The 17,512-nt window shown below is 50.9% G+C and overlaps 5 protein-coding genes across 5 annotated transcripts; 3 read left to right on the top strand and 2 right to left on the bottom strand.

The window, feature by feature from the left end:
- Positions 1-250: 250 nt before the first annotated feature.
- TRIVIDRAFT_78898 (uncharacterized protein) lies at positions 251-1,109 on the bottom strand (the record flags this gene model as incomplete). Its single annotated transcript, XM_014101119.1, has 2 exons — positions 251-850; positions 989-1,109. 2 exons carry the CDS (start codon positions 1,045-1,047, stop codon positions 469-471), a joined length of 441 nt encoding a protein of 146 aa, XP_013956594.1.
- A 5,886-nt stretch (positions 1,110-6,995) lies between these two features.
- On the top strand, positions 6,996-9,900 carry TRIVIDRAFT_60767 (uncharacterized protein; the record flags this gene model as incomplete). The annotated part of the gene is made up of 2 exons (XM_014101118.1): positions 6,996-9,596; positions 9,850-9,900. The coding sequence occupies 2 exons, from the start codon at positions 6,996-6,998 to the stop codon at positions 9,898-9,900; spliced, it is 2,652 nt and encodes an 883-aa protein (XP_013956593.1).
- A 769-nt stretch (positions 9,901-10,669) lies between these two features.
- TRIVIDRAFT_209115 (uncharacterized protein) lies at positions 10,670-12,306 on the top strand (the record flags this gene model as incomplete). Its single annotated transcript, XM_014101117.1, has 1 exon — positions 10,670-12,306. The coding sequence occupies one exon, from the start codon at positions 11,118-11,120 to the stop codon at positions 11,841-11,843; it is 726 nt and encodes a 241-aa protein (XP_013956592.1).
- A 394-nt stretch (positions 12,307-12,700) lies between these two features.
- TRIVIDRAFT_28696 (uncharacterized protein) lies at positions 12,701-13,612 on the top strand (the record flags this gene model as incomplete). The annotated part of the gene is made up of 6 exons (XM_014101116.1): positions 12,701-12,871; positions 12,954-13,027; positions 13,116-13,260; positions 13,327-13,363; positions 13,430-13,463; positions 13,522-13,612. 6 exons carry the CDS (start codon positions 12,701-12,703, stop codon positions 13,610-13,612), a joined length of 552 nt encoding a protein of 183 aa, XP_013956591.1.
- A 472-nt stretch (positions 13,613-14,084) lies between these two features.
- TRIVIDRAFT_84105 (uncharacterized protein) lies at positions 14,085-17,362 on the bottom strand (the record flags this gene model as incomplete). The annotated part of the gene is made up of 18 exons (XM_014101115.1): positions 14,085-14,430; positions 14,503-14,694; positions 14,769-14,805; positions 14,865-15,057; positions 15,141-15,178; positions 15,233-15,276; positions 15,476-15,529; positions 15,583-15,653; positions 15,714-15,744; positions 15,798-15,923; positions 16,020-16,116; positions 16,174-16,337; positions 16,399-16,512; positions 16,573-16,701; positions 16,766-16,794; positions 16,857-17,038; positions 17,090-17,128; positions 17,205-17,362. 18 exons carry the CDS (start codon positions 17,247-17,249, stop codon positions 14,411-14,413), a joined length of 1,605 nt encoding a protein of 534 aa, XP_013956590.1.
- Positions 17,363-17,512: the final 150 nt, after the last annotated feature.

Here is a 17,512-nt window from a genome sequence, read left to right as displayed (position 1 = left end):
CCAGTGACTTGGAGCGTCACCAGATCGCTGAGCAGTGCCCCGTAGCGGTCCATTAGCAGCGGTGCTGAGGTCGCTGTGGCGCTGAGCTCCGGGGCCTACGGGGGGCGGAAATACAGGGGCTGGCTCTACTGCCCGGCGTAGCTGATGCTAATGGATTGATGCTGGGGACTTGCACAATCGATATATTCCGAGCGGAACGAAAACAGCCTCTCTCCGGCATCATGGGAACACACTTAGTCTATCCCAACGATTCGTTATTATCAATTTTTTCATGTTCATTTTCTTTCCTGACGAGATATGCCCTGTCTGCTAACAGAAATCCGAGCTTCCTTGCCCTTTTCTTCATTGCCACCTATCCACATAACCATGCAAGTCTGATATCAGGATACATGTACCATCTATACCCGAGATGCCGCGTTTACTGACGGAAATCCGAGCCTCCCCATTTCTTCATCGCCATCTACCAACCTAACCAAGTCTGATATCGGCATACTCCGGATCCAAGACAACCAAAGCAGCCATACCGCCCTCCTCCACAACCTTGGTGTCAATCACCATCGTCGCCAGGATCTGCGCCGGCTCCGTGGTGCTGAAGTTGTCGCTGGTCCGGTGGTGGCAGCCCGGGGCCTCGAACCAGGTGCCGCCCGCCGGGATCACGCGCGTCGGCCCATCGTTCATCTTGTTGAGCACGGTGCCCTTGATGACGTAGACGGAGATGGCCGCGCCGCCGTGCGTGTGAGGAGGCGTCGACGAGTTGGGAGGGAAGTCGACGAGGAGCCCGACCGATGTCTTTCCGGGCGAGTTGGGCAGCTTGTTCTGGAAGACCGGGGTGACGGTTGGGAGAGGACGGCTGGATCATGGCGAGGGGACGGTATGTTAGCATTTCTCGTGATGTAATGTGTTGCAAGAGTGTGCGGGTGTAATGTAATGCCATGCGTGTAATGAGATGAAACGTGGGAACAGAAGATGATGATGGGAATGTCCTTACCCTCGCTGGTACGGCACGTCGTCAACGGTCTGGTATTCCTGAGGCTGAACAATAGACATTGTTGCGGTCTTCAAACGGGGTTTGTTATGTACTTTGAGTGTTGATTGTTTTGTAAGTTGTCACACACAATTCTGTAATCCAAATCAACACTACCTCGACGCTATATATACCTTATTTCATTCTTTATTCAACCCGTCAACATCCAATGAAACTCAATGCCTCAACCAAAGGCACCAACTTTTTTGTTGGCCATCCCGCTTCGGCAACCCAAATCTGCACCCGGATACCCGCTGTCAGAGCATCATTGCCCCGGATTGCAGCGGGGAAAGACTTCCAATTGCATCTCCGCAAGCCTCATGACGAATTGGACCAGCTGTCAGCTTCCATGGCCTAACCTGCCAAGTGCCATTGGGTTCGCTCTCGGAAAGATTGGGCAAACTGCCGGCCCGGAGGCAAATCCTTGGGTGCCGGATCGGGGCTGGTCAGTAGGCTATCCGGCTACTCCCAGACGCCACCCTATAAGCTCAACAATTACGCGAATCTGTAGGAAATTTGTCTTTGGGGTGACGACGTTGACGGAGAGGATATACATTTGATCGTCATTAACACCAACAGAAATGAAGTAGACTATGACCCTACAATTGTTGAGCGTGGGCTCTTTGGCTGACGTATTCAGAGTACGTGTCTGTAGGAGTGAATGGATGTTGTTGATGAAGTGGATGGATTGGATGAGTCAGAACGCATTTCAACAAACAACAAACCACTTTCACGACTGCATTCATTGGTAAGCATCTGGAGTAACTGTCTACGTACTACGTACTACGTATGCTAGTTGGCATTGTGTCGCCGGACATGAAATGCCATCTGCTTGAAACGCCGCTCTTCCCAGACAAGATTCGCGAAGCAGCATAAGCATTGCTGACTGGGCCCGTGGGCCTCTCGGGATTGTCCGTTGCTTAGTAGATAGCCTCAGCTGAAATTCTTGCCCAGAGAAGCAACTATTTGTTTCACAAAACTAAAGCTAAGTTTCAGAAGAAGATAACAGAGCTTACAGAGTACTTGCAATGCACAGATCATCGCCAGGGAGGCCGGCTTGAGTAAGCCCTTGATGAATCGCGCTTGCAAGCTCCCCCATGTTGTTTGCTGCTGTCAAAGGCGAAATGCAAGGATAATAATAGTCTAATCATTGCATTTATATAGAAAGCCGGATTTGACTATTTACAATACAGTGCTCGGCTTGAGAAGCAAGGGAAAACAACATGGACGAAAAAGCAGGCGGGTGTGACATTCTTCCACTATTGTTTGTCTGTACTGTTGGTGTCCTGTTGGTCTACTGTTTGCCTGGTACTAACCCATGGTCCTGAAAAGGTATGAAGTACTGTACCTCATTCCGTACCTGGGCAGTACCGGTGCCTTTTGCACGAGCCACACGAGCCACAGTGTAGCCCATTTCGCTTTTGACAGTACATACTACTAGACGGGCTATATCCGGGACTTAGCATTATTACAGAGTGGTATTAAGGATTCCAGCAGCACGGCAAGGCCTTGATCCTGCGTCCTTGGCTCCCAGAGTGCTGTTTCCCCCGTGGCCCGTGCAGGATATGCCTCAGCCCGAATGGGAAAATGTTTCTGCTGACAACGGCTCATGGCCGCGCTGCGGGCGGTATCGGACTGATGAAGTGCAAGGCAGCCAGACCGGGACTGGTACTTGTATGATCCAGGGCGCAAATATACAGGTACGAGTGGTCCATGCTCATGTGTAGGATGCTGTCGATGCTCGCTTCAGGTGCCATGCTCTGCCGTGAGTCCACGAACGGAATAACATACGACAAGCTGAAGACCATAGCTTGCCTTGTCCTCTGGTTGTACAGAATACCAATTGCATAAAGCCCATCAAGAGTGCTTCATAAAGATCCTGAGTATTCGATTTTGCCATGCCGGATGAGATCAAAGAGTCGCTCTGAAACCCGTGCGGCCACCTGCTTGCCCCGTCAATCGGCGGCCAAAGCGTTGAGGGTTGTGGTCAGGGCTCGTCCGTTTCCAAGCCACGCGACGGCATAAATCGCGAGTCTGAATGAATCAAATCGGCAATCTGCGGTACTGGTTTGAGCATTCACTGACCCCTCTCTTGGTGCTCATACTGCGATTGAGGTAGAGAAGAACAAACATCCAGAGTTGTTTTAATTGCCGTGTCCATGCTCCACTCTTGTTGGCCACATGATGACTCGTACACATGTATGCCGTTGTCATCCACATACCTCGTCGTCCTGTGCGCGAAGACGACCAATCGTCTCGTGTCGTGATATCTTACGTGCTCTCAATACCTTCGCGACACGGCCAGCAGGGGGACTGAAAAGTCTGTTGCTTACGAGCACAGCATCCATTTTGTAGGCTATGCCAGGATTTCAGGGCCCAGCCCAACAGATCGCAGCGGCTCTTGCAGCCTAGCATCATGCACGCTGCACGCACAGAGGTTTTGCATACTCGTATGACGCGCTACTGCAGGAACATTGCCCCATGCTGCGAATACAGTATTCCGTACTCAGTAGACATCGCCGGCCTGAGAGGCCATTGAACTCTGTGGCTCTTGATGACAAACAACGGCCGCGTCAGTCACTGGTCCAAACCTTGCGAGAAGTCGTCGCGGTCGCAGTTACATCGCGGGCCAGACTCTGCTTTCAAGTGGATCTCAATCCCTTGCATCTCGTAAGAACTGAAAGAGGACGGCAAAAGCTTGCGTGAGACTTGCATCACGAAGCGGCCGTTGGTCCGCAGCGTGGACGGACTGTAGGATCGGATAGGTTAGAATGGCATTTGATGGCATTAGTAGCACCCCATCCTACGACTGAAGCTGCGGACGAATCATCTTGACTTATCGCCCACGCCCACGCCCTCGATCTCTCACAAACACATGCCAGAGAAAAGAGATTTGTTCGTATCTGTAAGGTGACGGGCTGTGCAGCGTGTGTAGTAGGTTGTTGGCCGTCACCCTGTACAATAGATACTCTGACCAACCGGCAATACTATCGAGCTTGGCGGCGTTGGGTCCAATTTTTTTATCGAGGCTATGCAACTGGGCGATGGAAAGCCTTGGAATGAAGAAGGTGAAGAAGCCAGACATATCCTTGGATAATGGTCGATCTCCACGATTGTCGTTTCAACGCATTCCCCACCCCGGGCCCCGATCCCTGTTGGGTGGACGGTCCGACGGAAGGGTGGACAGGAAAAACTTTGTCTGCCGCTCTCTTTGTTCATAAAAATGATACGATGGCTGCCTACGCGAAGCAACGCGTGCCCTCGTTCGTGCCTTGGAAGCGGCAGAAAAGGTTCGCACTATCGTAGTCCTTGCAGCAGCTCCTCTTTGCGCGCTCGCAGGTTCTTGGGGACTCGGAATGGTCGAATCGGGATCGAGCCGCTTGCCGCGATAGGGCTTTTTACTTTTTGCCAATGGGAAGCGCTGCAAGGCCTCGGCCCTACGAGCGATGCGCGATGGCTCTCTCAATCTCTATTGTTGCCCACCCACTCGAGTCGGAGCTCCACGCCAATCTGTCCGAGGGACGAGGGCTCATGCTCAGCAGGGCCGAAGCAGCTAGCAAAAGCCTGGTTCTTGTCTCGCTGATCGCCGTCGGCCTACCGGTAACTCGTGGGTCAGCAGGATACTACTAAGCAGATTTCAACCCTAGCCAACAGCACTAGCAGGGCCATCCCAAATCACCGGAGACAGATGTGAAGCCTGCAACTCCGGACGGCCATGCTCGTCCAGCAGTCTGGTAATAATAGAAACAGCAATAAGGGGGACCCGAGTAACTGGGAGCCGGTGCCGTTTGCATTAAGATTGACGATATTACACGATGATCCTCTGGCATTGCCTCGCAAGCTAGGGGCAGCTCATGTTCGGGGGTCCTTGGGCTCCCTCATCTCGGGGCAGCATGGCCCGTCCTCGTAATACGTCTTTTAGACGCCTTTTTGTACCCCTGCTAAGACATGCTTTCCTTTTTCCTCTGGCCGGGAGAGGAGGCGTTGTTGTGCGAGGCGCCCTAATCTCTCGGCCATGATTCGCTGATCGGCAAAGGCACTCGGGTCAGGCAGAACGTCATGCTTGAGCAACTTTGTTGATTTTGGCTCGGCGTAGTTGGTTCGCTGCTCGCAGAATAACACCACCAAGAAGGAATGAAGAAGGCAGCGCGGGCGAGCTGGCGTCGTATCGTCCGTGTCTTTTGCCCGCTATAGCTGGCGGGCTGAACAAAAGAAGAAAAACGTGAGGGACAAATTTTGGCTAAGAAAAGTAAAATAAAAAGCAAGGAAAATAATGTGATCAATAACATGGTTAATTTCTTGGTCTCACATGTGGTTGGGTTGGGGCCCCCGCACTTTGCCTTTGTTGTGTGCCGCTGAATGTTTGGCGAGATTCCATGATGCTGTGCTGCAGCTAGCGGCAAGTCTTTTTGCTAGCTGTCATCTCAGCTGCCATGGATCGTGTTACCTATCACAAAGTAAAATCAGGTGTGCTTTTTGAGGCGGGAAGTAGGTGCAGCACAAGATGCCGAGCATTGCCTAAGGTGTAGTAGGTTCGTGGGCAGTATGTCCTCGTACGAGTAGTACATAATAAATGAGATGGATGGCTGGATGGGTGTTCGTTGGAATCCTTTCGCTCTCAGCCTTGTTAGCGCGCCTCAGACACACAGGCACAAAGAACTCAATGCACCAGCCACGGGCAAACAACATTTGATTCTAATGGTGGGATTTGGTTTGCTCAATCTAATTTTGGTGACAGCTCGAATATTTTGCGGCTCAGTTTAGTTATTAACAATACAACAATACAATCCATACAATACAATACAGTATGGACAAGTACAGCACAGTAATAGCTCGAAGCGCCCGGCACTGCTCTGCCGCCTCTGCCAGGCCACGGATTGCCGGAATCGCCCTCCGCCGCTGCAAAGGCCCTGCCCTACCTACAGTGTAGTGGGCTCTCTCGCCCTGGCATGGCTCCAGCAGCGCCGATGCCCGTTGTGCCGGCGCCCACAGCCTCTCTCTGTGCCGCCTGGAGCTGCGTTATTGAACGCCTCAATGAGATTGCCTACCTCCACTAGGCCACTGTAAGCCTCATGGCACCCCCGCCTGTCACCGCACTGTCCGGCCCACCCCGTCTCTCAACCTCACACTCACTCACACTCATCCTTGACCCCTGACCCTGGCTCTCTCGTGAAAGCTTTTTTGACGAGATGCATTGCGGTGGAGACGTTTTTCTTTTTGACGTCCAGCCCAAGACTCATTGGTCCCATGCTCGCATTTTCTCTTTATTTTTCCTGCTCGTGAGCTCTGATTTGCCGGGCTGGGAATGGGACGCTACTGTACTGTACTTGTACTTGTACTGAATCTCAATCCGTCTTGCATTTGCCAAGCTGCAACCAAGTACTTGCACCAGACGAGTATTAGTATTACTAGCCCGCAAGTCCCACCTCCTACGACGGACTGCCCTTCTCTCCCTCGTCACAATGCCATCTTGAAAGAAGCAAACTACACAATCCTTTGCTGTGCTTTGTGCGTTTCCTGCTCTCTGCGTCTGTTTGCAATCCCGCCACATTCACTCCACATCTTCTTTCAGCATTGCTTCCATCCTGCTCCCGCAACAAGTGTATATCGTCGAGGGCCATCTACAAACCCTCGTCTTTGCCTTCTTCCAGCCTATATCGATTCCATACCTTCGACTATTCTTACACAAAACGCCCATCTGATTAGAACGCCGGCCTGTGTTGCGGCATTACTCGTATACGCCTTCGATCACATTCATTTCCACTTTTCCTCTCTTCTCGCCCTCCTCTGAAACAGTTACTTCTCCACAGCAAACCTCTCACTGGCGACATTTCATGGGTCCACCAAGCATTGACTGCAAGGACCAACCTCCCAATCACTTATACGCATACGCAAGCCGTCACTTATCGCAGGTTTAGCTTGGCCTGGCCAGTCCCCCAATCGGCCTTGCGTTGTCTGACTTGGTTCCGTCATGGCCCCCAGCATCAAAACCGACCCCCTTGAGGGCGACACTTCCTTTCCCCGAAGAGCACACACACCCATACCCGATCTCTCAGGCGAAAGCGAGAGCATATCTTTATCGAAACCGGCCAGATTTGGGCGTCGAGAATCGAGACTCGGCATTCGAACCATCTTCGGACGCTCTAGCAAACTACACAAGGGCGAGGAAAGCCTGCGTTCACCCAGCTCTCTCAGCTCACTCAAATCAGCAAAGGCATCTCCTCGATTTGGAGGCTTTCGAGCGTCACTTGCAGAGATGAACTACTGGCCTTATGGAAACCAAGCCAAATCTGAGCTCGCTCTTCCCATGGCCAACTACCCGTGGGACTCTCTTCACGAGAGGCCTGGCGACGGCCAAGATTCACAATCTCGCAGTCCTGCTGCTGCTTCGTCCTCGGGGAAACGCACACCTGGCATGAGCATTGCTAAGCAACCCCGTCCGACTCTCGACACCTGGACACTGCCATCCCTGTTCCGTGCATACCAGCAGGCACTCAAGCAACAGTCTCTTGCCGCCGTCTCTCTGCCAATTGAGGCTCTGGTGAAGTTGAGCGAGAAGACTAGCGTTGCCGACATGATTGCACCTCTTTCCCAAACAGACATGAATGGAAGTGGCGGCGGTGGCGCCGCAAGCACTAGTGCTGGTGACAAATTCAGGAGAAGAAACCGCGGAGATTCTCTGTCCACCTCGAACCTCCCGTGGACGACCAAGATTTACATTCTTGTCACGGCTGGCTATCTGCTTCAGTATTCCGGCGATGGCGCCATTGATCGGATGCCCGAAAAGGTGCTGCGGCTGGGCAAGTTGTCGGCAGCCTTTGCCACTGACATGATTCCGGGTCGCCATTGGGTGCTGCAGGTTTCGGCGACCGCAGAGGACGATAGAGTATCTACAATCACAACTGAGTCTCGGTCCCTTCTTTCCAAGCTGTCATTTCGTTCAACTTCAGAAAAGCGCTACACCTCCAATATACTCATGGTCTTTGAAAGCGCCGAGGATATGGATGACTGGATGACCAGCTTACGCGCAATGATCGAGCAGCTTGGTGGCAGAAAGAGCCTCTCTGAGGTTGGATTGCCCAAGGAGCTTGATATCAGGGAATCTGATGGCAAGAAGGACAGCTTCGACGGCATGTATCTTCGCGAGAAGAAGAGCCAGGGAAACCTTATCGACAGAGAAGCCGTTCGAACGACGCAAGTCATTCCTGCACACCCCTCGCCTGTTTTGCAACAAGACCACGGGCGCAGGATTTGTGATTATTCCATTCCCATGATCGACTTCGACTCCGTAACCCATGACATGACGAGTGACGATAAGTCGACAACAAACAGCGTCGTCTCCCATGACGGTCGTCAATTAGACAACCTTCGACTATCGCTCCTCTCGACTGGCCAACGAACCAATTTGACGTCTACCACGTCTTCGCCAGCCGACTCTCCAATCCGCGAGAGATTTCCTCTGCCAGGAGACATCACCACTATTCCGGAGACTGCGCAGCCAAGGCCCAACGGGAGTGTCATTATGAATCGGCGAGTGTCAGCGCAGGCTATGGGAACCTTTGTTGGAGAGGTTGGTGACGGCATGTCCGAACACGGCCCAATGCCCTCTCCGCCCTGGGTTAACACTGAGCCACCATCTCCTTCCGATCCCCGTGGCACTCACAGCTTTGGCGCCGCCTCGATGCAACAGCTGGGTCGTCGATTCTCCCATGTCAAACTCTCTTCTGCTCAGGACCCAGCGGGGCATCCTCCGTCCCCAACCACTGTAGGGCCTCGGGTCTCGCTACGCAAGCTGTCAAACATTCGCACAGGCCGCCCCCTGTCTACAGTTGAGGATCAGCCATCCCCAAAAGAGAGCGTCATGCCGGAGAGGCCTGTGACGAGCCATCACGCTGATACTCGATCGCAAGTATCATCCGCAGATGTGCCTAGTGTCCCCAAGCTACCTCGAGGCCGACCAAATGTTCCTGAGATGCTGGGACGGCGTCTGAGCTTGGTGCCCAAGGAATCTCGAAGTCATTCGGGCCCTGGCCTTTTCATTTCTCCTGGGCTTCAAGCTGACGGCGCACAACAACCCCATTCTGAACGGCTCACCAGCTTAGAAGCAATGCGAAAATATCAGGACACCAAGGTGTCATCATCTACGTTTGAAGAAACTAGTCCGATATCTGAGCGATTGTACTATACATTACCGTCTCATCTCACAGCTGCGTGGGGTGATAGGGTTAAGAGGAATCGAGCCTCAGTTGATACTGACGGCGAATCAACACGGAGCTTTTCTCTGGGCTTCTCATGGGCTTCTAGGCCTAAGCGAGCCAGCATTGCGTCTGCCTTTTCCGAATGGTCGGCCCCCGGCGATATGCGCCCAATCGACACCATTGTAGAGACACCTCCTCTTTCGCCCCCTCCAACGGGGCCCCTTCCCCCAATTCCTTCGAGACCCTCGTCTTCTTGCAGCAATCATGCCCAGCTTATGGGCCGCAAGAAGAGTATTCCACGGATGGTTATGCCTCCTCCGGCACCACCACCCACGTGTGCCCTGCCGCCAATCCCACAGAAGCAAATGGCCCAGGTATAAATGACTGGGGCGGCATTTGTGTCTTCATTTCCTTTTTTGTTTTGAATACCTCCATCGGTTTCATGCGAGTATGCAGCATCCTTTGCAATACTCAGCATTAATCATTTACACAGGCAATTGGCGTTAAGAATCGTAGAGATTCCTTGGTCTCAGAGACATGCTTTGGCGTCTTAAAAAGGGAACCTGTTGTTATTTCTTTTTGTCTTTTTTGTCTTTTTTTTTTTTTTTGTCTATCTTCTTTGTATAGTTGAGCGCTGGGATGGGAGAAAAATGGCGTGATTGCGCCGAGCCTACTTGATGCATAATGAAACTGCATCCATATATATTTGTTTGATACTGTTGACGACTGGGAAGGCTCTGATGATATCGAGCCTTGAGAGGGATAAAGCATTGGTTTTACTAGTGTAGGAATAGCCTCTTCATCGTACATGGAGGCGCGACTTGATCTAAAGTCGGTTTAAATATATCAAATCTGATTTGTATTTGACAAGTGCATTCTGGATGAGTGACTGCGCTTTGCCTCCTCTATATACCTAGGTAAGTATAAGATGATTGACTGGCTTCAGTTTATACAAGTGCGCGAGGCTAGTGAGAGTGCCTAAGGTATCAGTTTCCGGAGGGGACTCGATGTTATCATCTTTTTGTTTTCTTCACCATGTCCATACGGTCTTCCTGCTTGTACCTACCTATTCTAATGTCACGGCAACAGATTGAGGTCGAGAAAATGATAATCCGATGCGGGGGGGACTTCAACCGATGCACAGCTTGGCGTTGAAACTTGATCACTTCAACCAGCTACAATCACATTACTCTGCCTCATCATCAACATCGAATGAGCGTTTCATCCGTCCAGTTCTTCGATTGGGCATAATCAACTAGGTAAGACAAACCAGATATCTCTTCTCATTGGACCAGGTCATACGTCAATGCCTCCACCAAAAATGATGTGGCTGGGAGCGCCATTTGGTCGGTGGCTGGGGATTTTTCTCTAGGCTCGGTTCGTTGCCGCCCATCCAGCCCACCTTGTGCCTGAAGCTTGGCTTATCATATGCCAATTCCCATTACGAACCAACAAACGGGAAAAAAAAGACGAGACAGGGAATGAGGCGGGACAGCTTCTTTTTTTCTCGCTGGTTCAAAAAATGTCCTGCTGAGACACACAGACAACAAGCCTCAAACCCCTGAAAGCGACATGATGCACACGCCATCGTCATCCTACTGAGGGCCCTCGTTGCATTGCATTGCGCTCTTTCGTCCTCGCTATCTATTCGTCTGTCCCATCTCCAGCTTCTACACCGTACCCGATCTTTGCTGTCTTCCTCCTGCTTGGGCTCTCAGCTCAGAGTCCAACGACAGCAAAAAAAGCACAGACGCATCCGCCTCTTCTTCCTCCGCTCTCTCCTCCTCGCTTTCCCTCTCTCTTTCGATCTCTCAGCAGCAAGCTGGATTCTTAACGTATCCCGTCCAGTTAGCGTCTCCATCTAGGGATCCAGAAACGGCACGCAGAGACAAAACATGCCGGCTCTACCGCTTCTTTCACGGCGGCTAGTAGACGAGCTCGCAACCAGAACTAGCCATGGCGATGCCGCCTCCCTCGTGGCTCGACAGCAGGGCTCCGCCGAGACCACCTTCGTCGTCATCCCCGATTCATACGGCTCCCTCCACGACTCCCTCACTCCAGGCGCCATCGTCGGCATCGTCATCGCCTCGGTCGTTGGCTTCATCTTGCTGCTGCTAGTCATATACACGATTCTGGGCTTTGGCCCCGTCTCCACGCTCGTCCGCACGGCAGAGGTCACTGAGTCCAAGTCGTACGTCTCCCGCAGCATGCTGAGCTCCGCCCGCCCAAAGAGCGAAAAGCCCAAGAAGAAGGTCCCTTCGATGCACGGCGCAAGGGTGCTCTCGATCCGCCGCGAGCGCACCACGAGGACGTCCAAACGCAGGAGCGAGAGGAGAGGAAAGGAGCCCGTCATAGTAGAGCCTGCGCAGAGGAAGAGGGAGCCGTCGCCGCTGACTACGATTTCTTCGTCGTCTGGAGCCGGACCGGCACCCAGGAGGGATCCTCTTCCTTCGGACTACGATGAGGAGAACGAGGTGGTTGTCATTGAGGAAACCACTCCCTCCTCAAGGCGGCATAGCCGAAAGGCCGGCCCATCGAGGGACGCGGATGGTCGGGGCAGGAGATCGAGCAGCCGACGGTCCAGCTACAGCGAATACGACGACAGGAGATACCGCCGCTAAGCTGCTGGACGACTGCATGCCTATTGATTCCTGTTTTTGTCCCTTTTTTGTTATATATTTCCTTTTTTGCCTTTTTGTTCCATTTTGGCTATCGAATCTTGCTTCTCTTTTTGCAGTTCCAAGGTCACAACTGCTGCAAAGTTTGAGAGTACATTGATTTGATACCAGAGAACATGGCTCTCACATGCGAGGGCAGCTAAATGCACGTTTTTGGCCGATTGCAAAGAGAGGCAAGCAAGCAATGCGTAATGATGCGATGTTGGCGTTGGAATCTCTCTCTTTTTCTTCTTTTTTTTTTAGACAATCATACTTACAATGCCAGTACATAACGACGAAGGATGAATGAATAATGGATAGCTCTGGGAAGAGTGATGAAGTCAAAGAGATGAACAATCTATAAACTACCTACCTAGTAGCCACTACCCTGCAGCTAGATGTACAATAAAGACTGTATTTATCTCTGAGCCTGTTCAACAAAGAGGGACAATTTCTTGAGTATTTCCATCAGCACAATCGCTACTTTGTCTTTGGCATGTAGAAAAGGATGGAGCGGATGGTTATATGATTCAAGTACTACATTATAGTTGTTGCATCAAGCCATAGGCTACCTCATAAGAGGAATTGAGAGGCGAGACTAATTAATGACAAAGGAATTATGATGAGAGCTCTCAAGGTATTATGAAGGCCGGTCTCTTCAATTTATGGATCAAGTTCGCTTTAGTTGGCCGTGCTGACATAATACTTGCGATTCTGCGGGATCCCGCGCTCTACAGTAAGGAATTGGGGGCAGCACCTTTTCGATAGAATAGCCCAGATATGAGATGACGGGCGAGACGCGAGGCAATGCCTCGGCCACGATGACGCCAAAACGGCTCAATTTCATCACGGGAAACAAGAACAAGCTCTTGGTGGTCAAGGCGATCCTGGGCGATACGGTCAACCTGCAGAGTCAGCCGCTGGATCTGGTGGAAATCCAAGGGACAATGGAGCAGATTTCAGTGGACAAGTGCCGAAGAGCTGCGGATCTTGTTCGTTTTCCCGGCCAAATAATCCATTTGATCCTTTAAAAGCTGCAGCTGACTGACTGACTGACTGACTGACTCTTTGTAGGTCCAAGGCCCCGTGCTTATTGAAGATACAAGCTTGTGCTTTGATGCATTGGACGGGCTTCCGGGTCCGTATATGTATGTATACAAGGCAAGGCCATTACCTTGTTAATGAGTACCTACCTATGGCTTTGGAGCTACTACTAATCCAATGGATCTTGTACAGCAAATGGTTTTTCGAAAAGCTTGGGTGCGAAGGGCTCAATAACCTTCTCGCCGCATACCCGGACAAGTCTGCCCAAGCCGTATGCACATTTGCCTATTGCGAAGGACCAGGCCATGAACCCATCCTCTTCCAAGGTCGCACCAATGTAAGAAAGATCTCACAGCCAATCTCTTATTCCCCCCCTTGTTCCGTCTAAGTAAATAAAATAAAGGGCAGGATAGTACCGGCAAGAGGCTCGATGGGTTTCGGTAAGAAAGGCTTATTGTATTCTTTTTTTTTCATTCCATATTTACTAAATACTCATTTGTTCACAGGCTGGGATCCGATATTTGAGTACCAAGGACAGACGTATATTATGAAGCCCACCCAGCTGCCATATGCGCTACATAGCTAACTTTGCAAATAGGTATGCCGAGATGAACGAGGTAGATAAAAACAGCATCTCGCATAGTTTACAAGCATTGGAGAAACTTAAGAAGTGGCTACAAGAATCGTAGGTATTACAATCCTGAATAGTTGGAGTCTTAATTAGAATTGGGATATATTAGACAGCTCAAGTATTGCATGTGGGCAATTCAAGTTGACAAGGGCGTCGATCCACAACTTGACTAAAATTGGAATCATATTTTAAGGGAGTGACTATTCAGCACCACACGTTCGCTATTCAGCATCCCATTCTTAAATTTAAAGCAGCCTGGGTAGTAATGATAGCAGACATTAAAGGAATATATGGATAGTAGCGGATAGTAGCGATAGTAGCAGATAGTAGCGATAGTAGCAGATAGTAGCGATAGTAGCAGATACTCCAGGAACTGTGTAATATCTATTCATGTAACGGTGATAAGAGAGATCTTCATTATACGTTGTTACTCCATTCGGAACTCCTCTTAGTCGCTGGGGTGCTGGATAGCCCTTCCCTATTATAATCGTCATCACCCATTTCACCTTCCACTGTAGCAGCTAGAAGTTATTTAAAAGGAAAGCCCATTTCATTTTTCTAATTCCGCTCCAAGGAATCATTTCTCTTTTATATCCGGATTCCTGGGCCGAGCCTGGCTTAGTTACCAATCCCAGCTACCAATTGATCATAGGGCCGGCCAAATCCTCCCATTCAAGTTGCTACAGAGAGCAAAGAGTTCTATGTCGTATAGTCCTGTTTTAAGTCACATAGCCCTCTAGGTATTTTATTTATATCACCTATCCGTCTAAACGCCAAATCAGGTCCATGCCAAAAAAAAAAAAAAAAAAAGCGGCCTGCCTAGAAACCAGTCTCTGAATCCGATTCAGTAAACTCATTACTCCAGTTCGATTGTGCCTATTGTCCTCCGTTAATATTACAATGCCTGAAAAAAGAAAGAAAGAAAGGGGGCATAAAAGGGGCACTCACCTGGAGGCTTTGCTGTGGTGTCGTATACGACCCTCGCAATGCCGTCTACTTCGTTGACAATCCGCCTGCTGATAGCCCTGAGGAGACTCCACTTGAATTCGTATGGCTCGGCACTCATCATATCTAAGCTGGTCACGGCTCGCAGAACGCAGATGTAGCCGTAAACCCTAGCATCTCCCTGTACACCGACGGCTGGACGACAAATACAAGTTAGAAATCGCTCCAAGTACGCAAGTGCAAGCGCAGAAGGAAAGGGGGGTTTTTACCTCTGTTGGTGTCAAGTGCGGCGTAGGCTTGGGTGACCTAAAACTCTCTCGTTAGCAAAAGCCTCTCTCGGATGGCAGGGTTTGGTTGCGTCGAACCTCGTCGTAGATGCCGGCCTCTCGGATCATGGAGATGAAGATGTGATCCGCCTTGCGCACAATTTCGACTCGCTCGGGGGTGACCTCGCCGATGATCCTGATGCCCAGACCGGGTCCCGGGAAGGGGTGTCTGCCAACGAGCTCCTCGTGGATCTTCAATTGCCGACCGAACTCCCGCACTTCGTCCTTGAACCTATTGGACCCAAATTGTTAGCAACAGGGACAAGTAATCACCCTCACTGGTGAAGGTTGTGTACAGGACCGAGGGTAACGTACAGCTCTCGCAGCGGCTCGAGCAGCTTCAGCTGCGCCTCCTATTATTTTCTATTAGCCTCTTTCATCACCAAATATCGCATGGTTCAACTTACGCCATTCTGCATACGAGCAGGGAGCCCTCCCGCATTATGATGAGCTACACGAATCTTAGTCAGAATACTGCAGAGGCGTTCCGCTGAAGGTGGATGGGAAAGTTGGGAAATGAATAACTCCAATGTGGCGAGGGAGGTTTCAAGTCTGGCCCTCGTGTGAGCTTGGCAGACGGGGCTTGGCAGCCTCGCCGTTACGCCAAAAGGGGGGGAGAACAAGGGATGAGAAACAGCTGAAAGACGTACACTTGATTGTAGAACTGGCAGCTCCCTTGAAACTCAAGCTTTCCACGATATCCGCTAGACGGGGTTAATAATTTCGATCCTTGAGGTGAGCAGGGTGGAGAACTAACCATACAGCGTCCCCTGAAGGAACCATTCAACCTTTCCGGCACGAGCTGTGTTCTCTGCTTCTTTCTCAATACTGGACACAGGGTTAGGCCAATTTCTCCATGGTTCGATAAGCGATGAGGCGCGAGCTTACCGGAGTGCCTCAATCTCAAAGAGGTCAATGACTATCTGGAGTCAATACGATATATGCTGGCCAGCTTCCAAGGGTTTGACTCACAAGTCCCGCCGATAATCTTCCTCTTGGCTTCAGGCTCCGTGACGCCTGCAAGGCGGCCGAGGAAAAGCTCGGATCCATCCACCACTGTGAGATTGATTCCCAGGTGCTTGTCCAAAGTCTCCTTGACTTGCTCGCATTCGTTCAGACGCATCAGACCTATTGGACACGTTTAGAACATCGCCATCAAGTTGGTGGGCATGTCCTTGGGCGACATCGTCTTACCAGTGTCGACGAGAATGGCATGGAATCGGTCTCCAATGGCTTCCTTCATCAGCTTGGCGGCTACAGTGCTGTCAACACCGCCGGAGACGGCTCCAATCTGTGTACTTAATTAGCAGGTCAACTTTTTGTCGTTGGGACAAATAGAAACACGTACAACCTGGGCGTTGTCGCCAACCAGCTTCCGAATCCGAACGATCTCGTTCTCCAAGAAGTTGTCCATTTTCCAGTCTGCTCGGGCGCCGCAGATCTTGAGAGCAAAGTTGGCAAGAATATCAGTCCCCCGCTCAGTGTGTGAGATCTCAGGGTGGAATTGGATGCCTATCACCCATACTTGTAAGCAAGCTCTAGAATCGGCCCAGCCTATCAGGGGCGCACATACCAAAGATTGGCATAGATTTGTGGGCAATGCCAGCAAACTCGCTGTCCTTGGTGGTGGCAATGATCTCAAAACCGTCGGGCAGATGAACAACCTTGTCGAAATGACTCATGACAACTACAGACAGAGAATGTCAGATACGCATTCAGACCATTTGCATAAAGGAAGTGAACGAACCGTTCAAGGAGTCTCCCAGTCCGTCAAAGAGCCGATCGCCGTGGCTACCAACCTTTCGGATGGCCAGCGCGGTTTCGCCGTACTCACGGTTCTTGCCGGGTGCTACGCTGCTTGGATCCACACGCCACGCTGGAACAAGACTATCAGCTAATGCTCATACAGAAACAAACAAGGGCGATGACGAGAGCAGTACCAATCAGTTGATTGCCGAAGCAGACGCCTCTTTTACATTCACATGTTAGCGACCTTTCCCCTTTCCATGGGGCCTTTGGTGGATAACGTACAACACGGGGACACCAAGCTCGAAGACCGCTGGATCCACGCTCGGGGAGTCGGGGGAATACACGCTTGATGGTCCCCCGCTCAGAATGATGCCAACTGGTTTCCAAGAAAGATCTTTGAGCTTTTGAGTACAAGGTAACATCTCAGAGTACACCCCAAGAGACCTAAGCCGTCTCAAGATGAGCTTTTACTATTGTCAGTGTTTGGTTCCCGATAGTATATGAGTAGAACCAACATGGCTGGTCTGAGATCCTAGATCCAAGACGAGGACGGTCTTGACGAAGCAGTATGGTCAGCTCAGAGGGCATTGGATATGGATAATGAACAGGGACTTGTTCGTATAAGCTTACGTCGAAGACATCATGCGGCGGCGCCGCTTTGGCCGTGTCGCTCATTGTACAGGAGATATTTCCACCCAAAAGGTCCAAAAATGAGAAGAATATGTCTCCGCCCAAAGGGTCCAAAGATGCGAAGAATACAGTGAGGGTCCCTGCAAATAGGATACACACGAACCGTCAAAGAGCGAGGAGCATCGTCACCAGAGAAATTTTTTTCACGCCAAACCTTAGATGGCTGACTAAGCTACCCTGCGTAAATCAGGCCCCCCACCACCACTACGATTCTCCACTGCGCCGCAAACTCGCGAGGTCCAGGCACT

This window comes from Trichoderma virens, assembly GCF_000170995.1.
Source record: "Trichoderma virens Gv29-8 chromosome Unknown TRIVIscaffold_6, whole genome shotgun sequence".
NCBI classification, from domain to species: Eukaryota; Fungi; Ascomycota; class Sordariomycetes; order Hypocreales; family Hypocreaceae; genus Trichoderma; species Trichoderma virens.
Note: the sequence above shows the minus strand (reverse complement) of the source record. Positions and strands in the feature narration are given on the sequence as shown.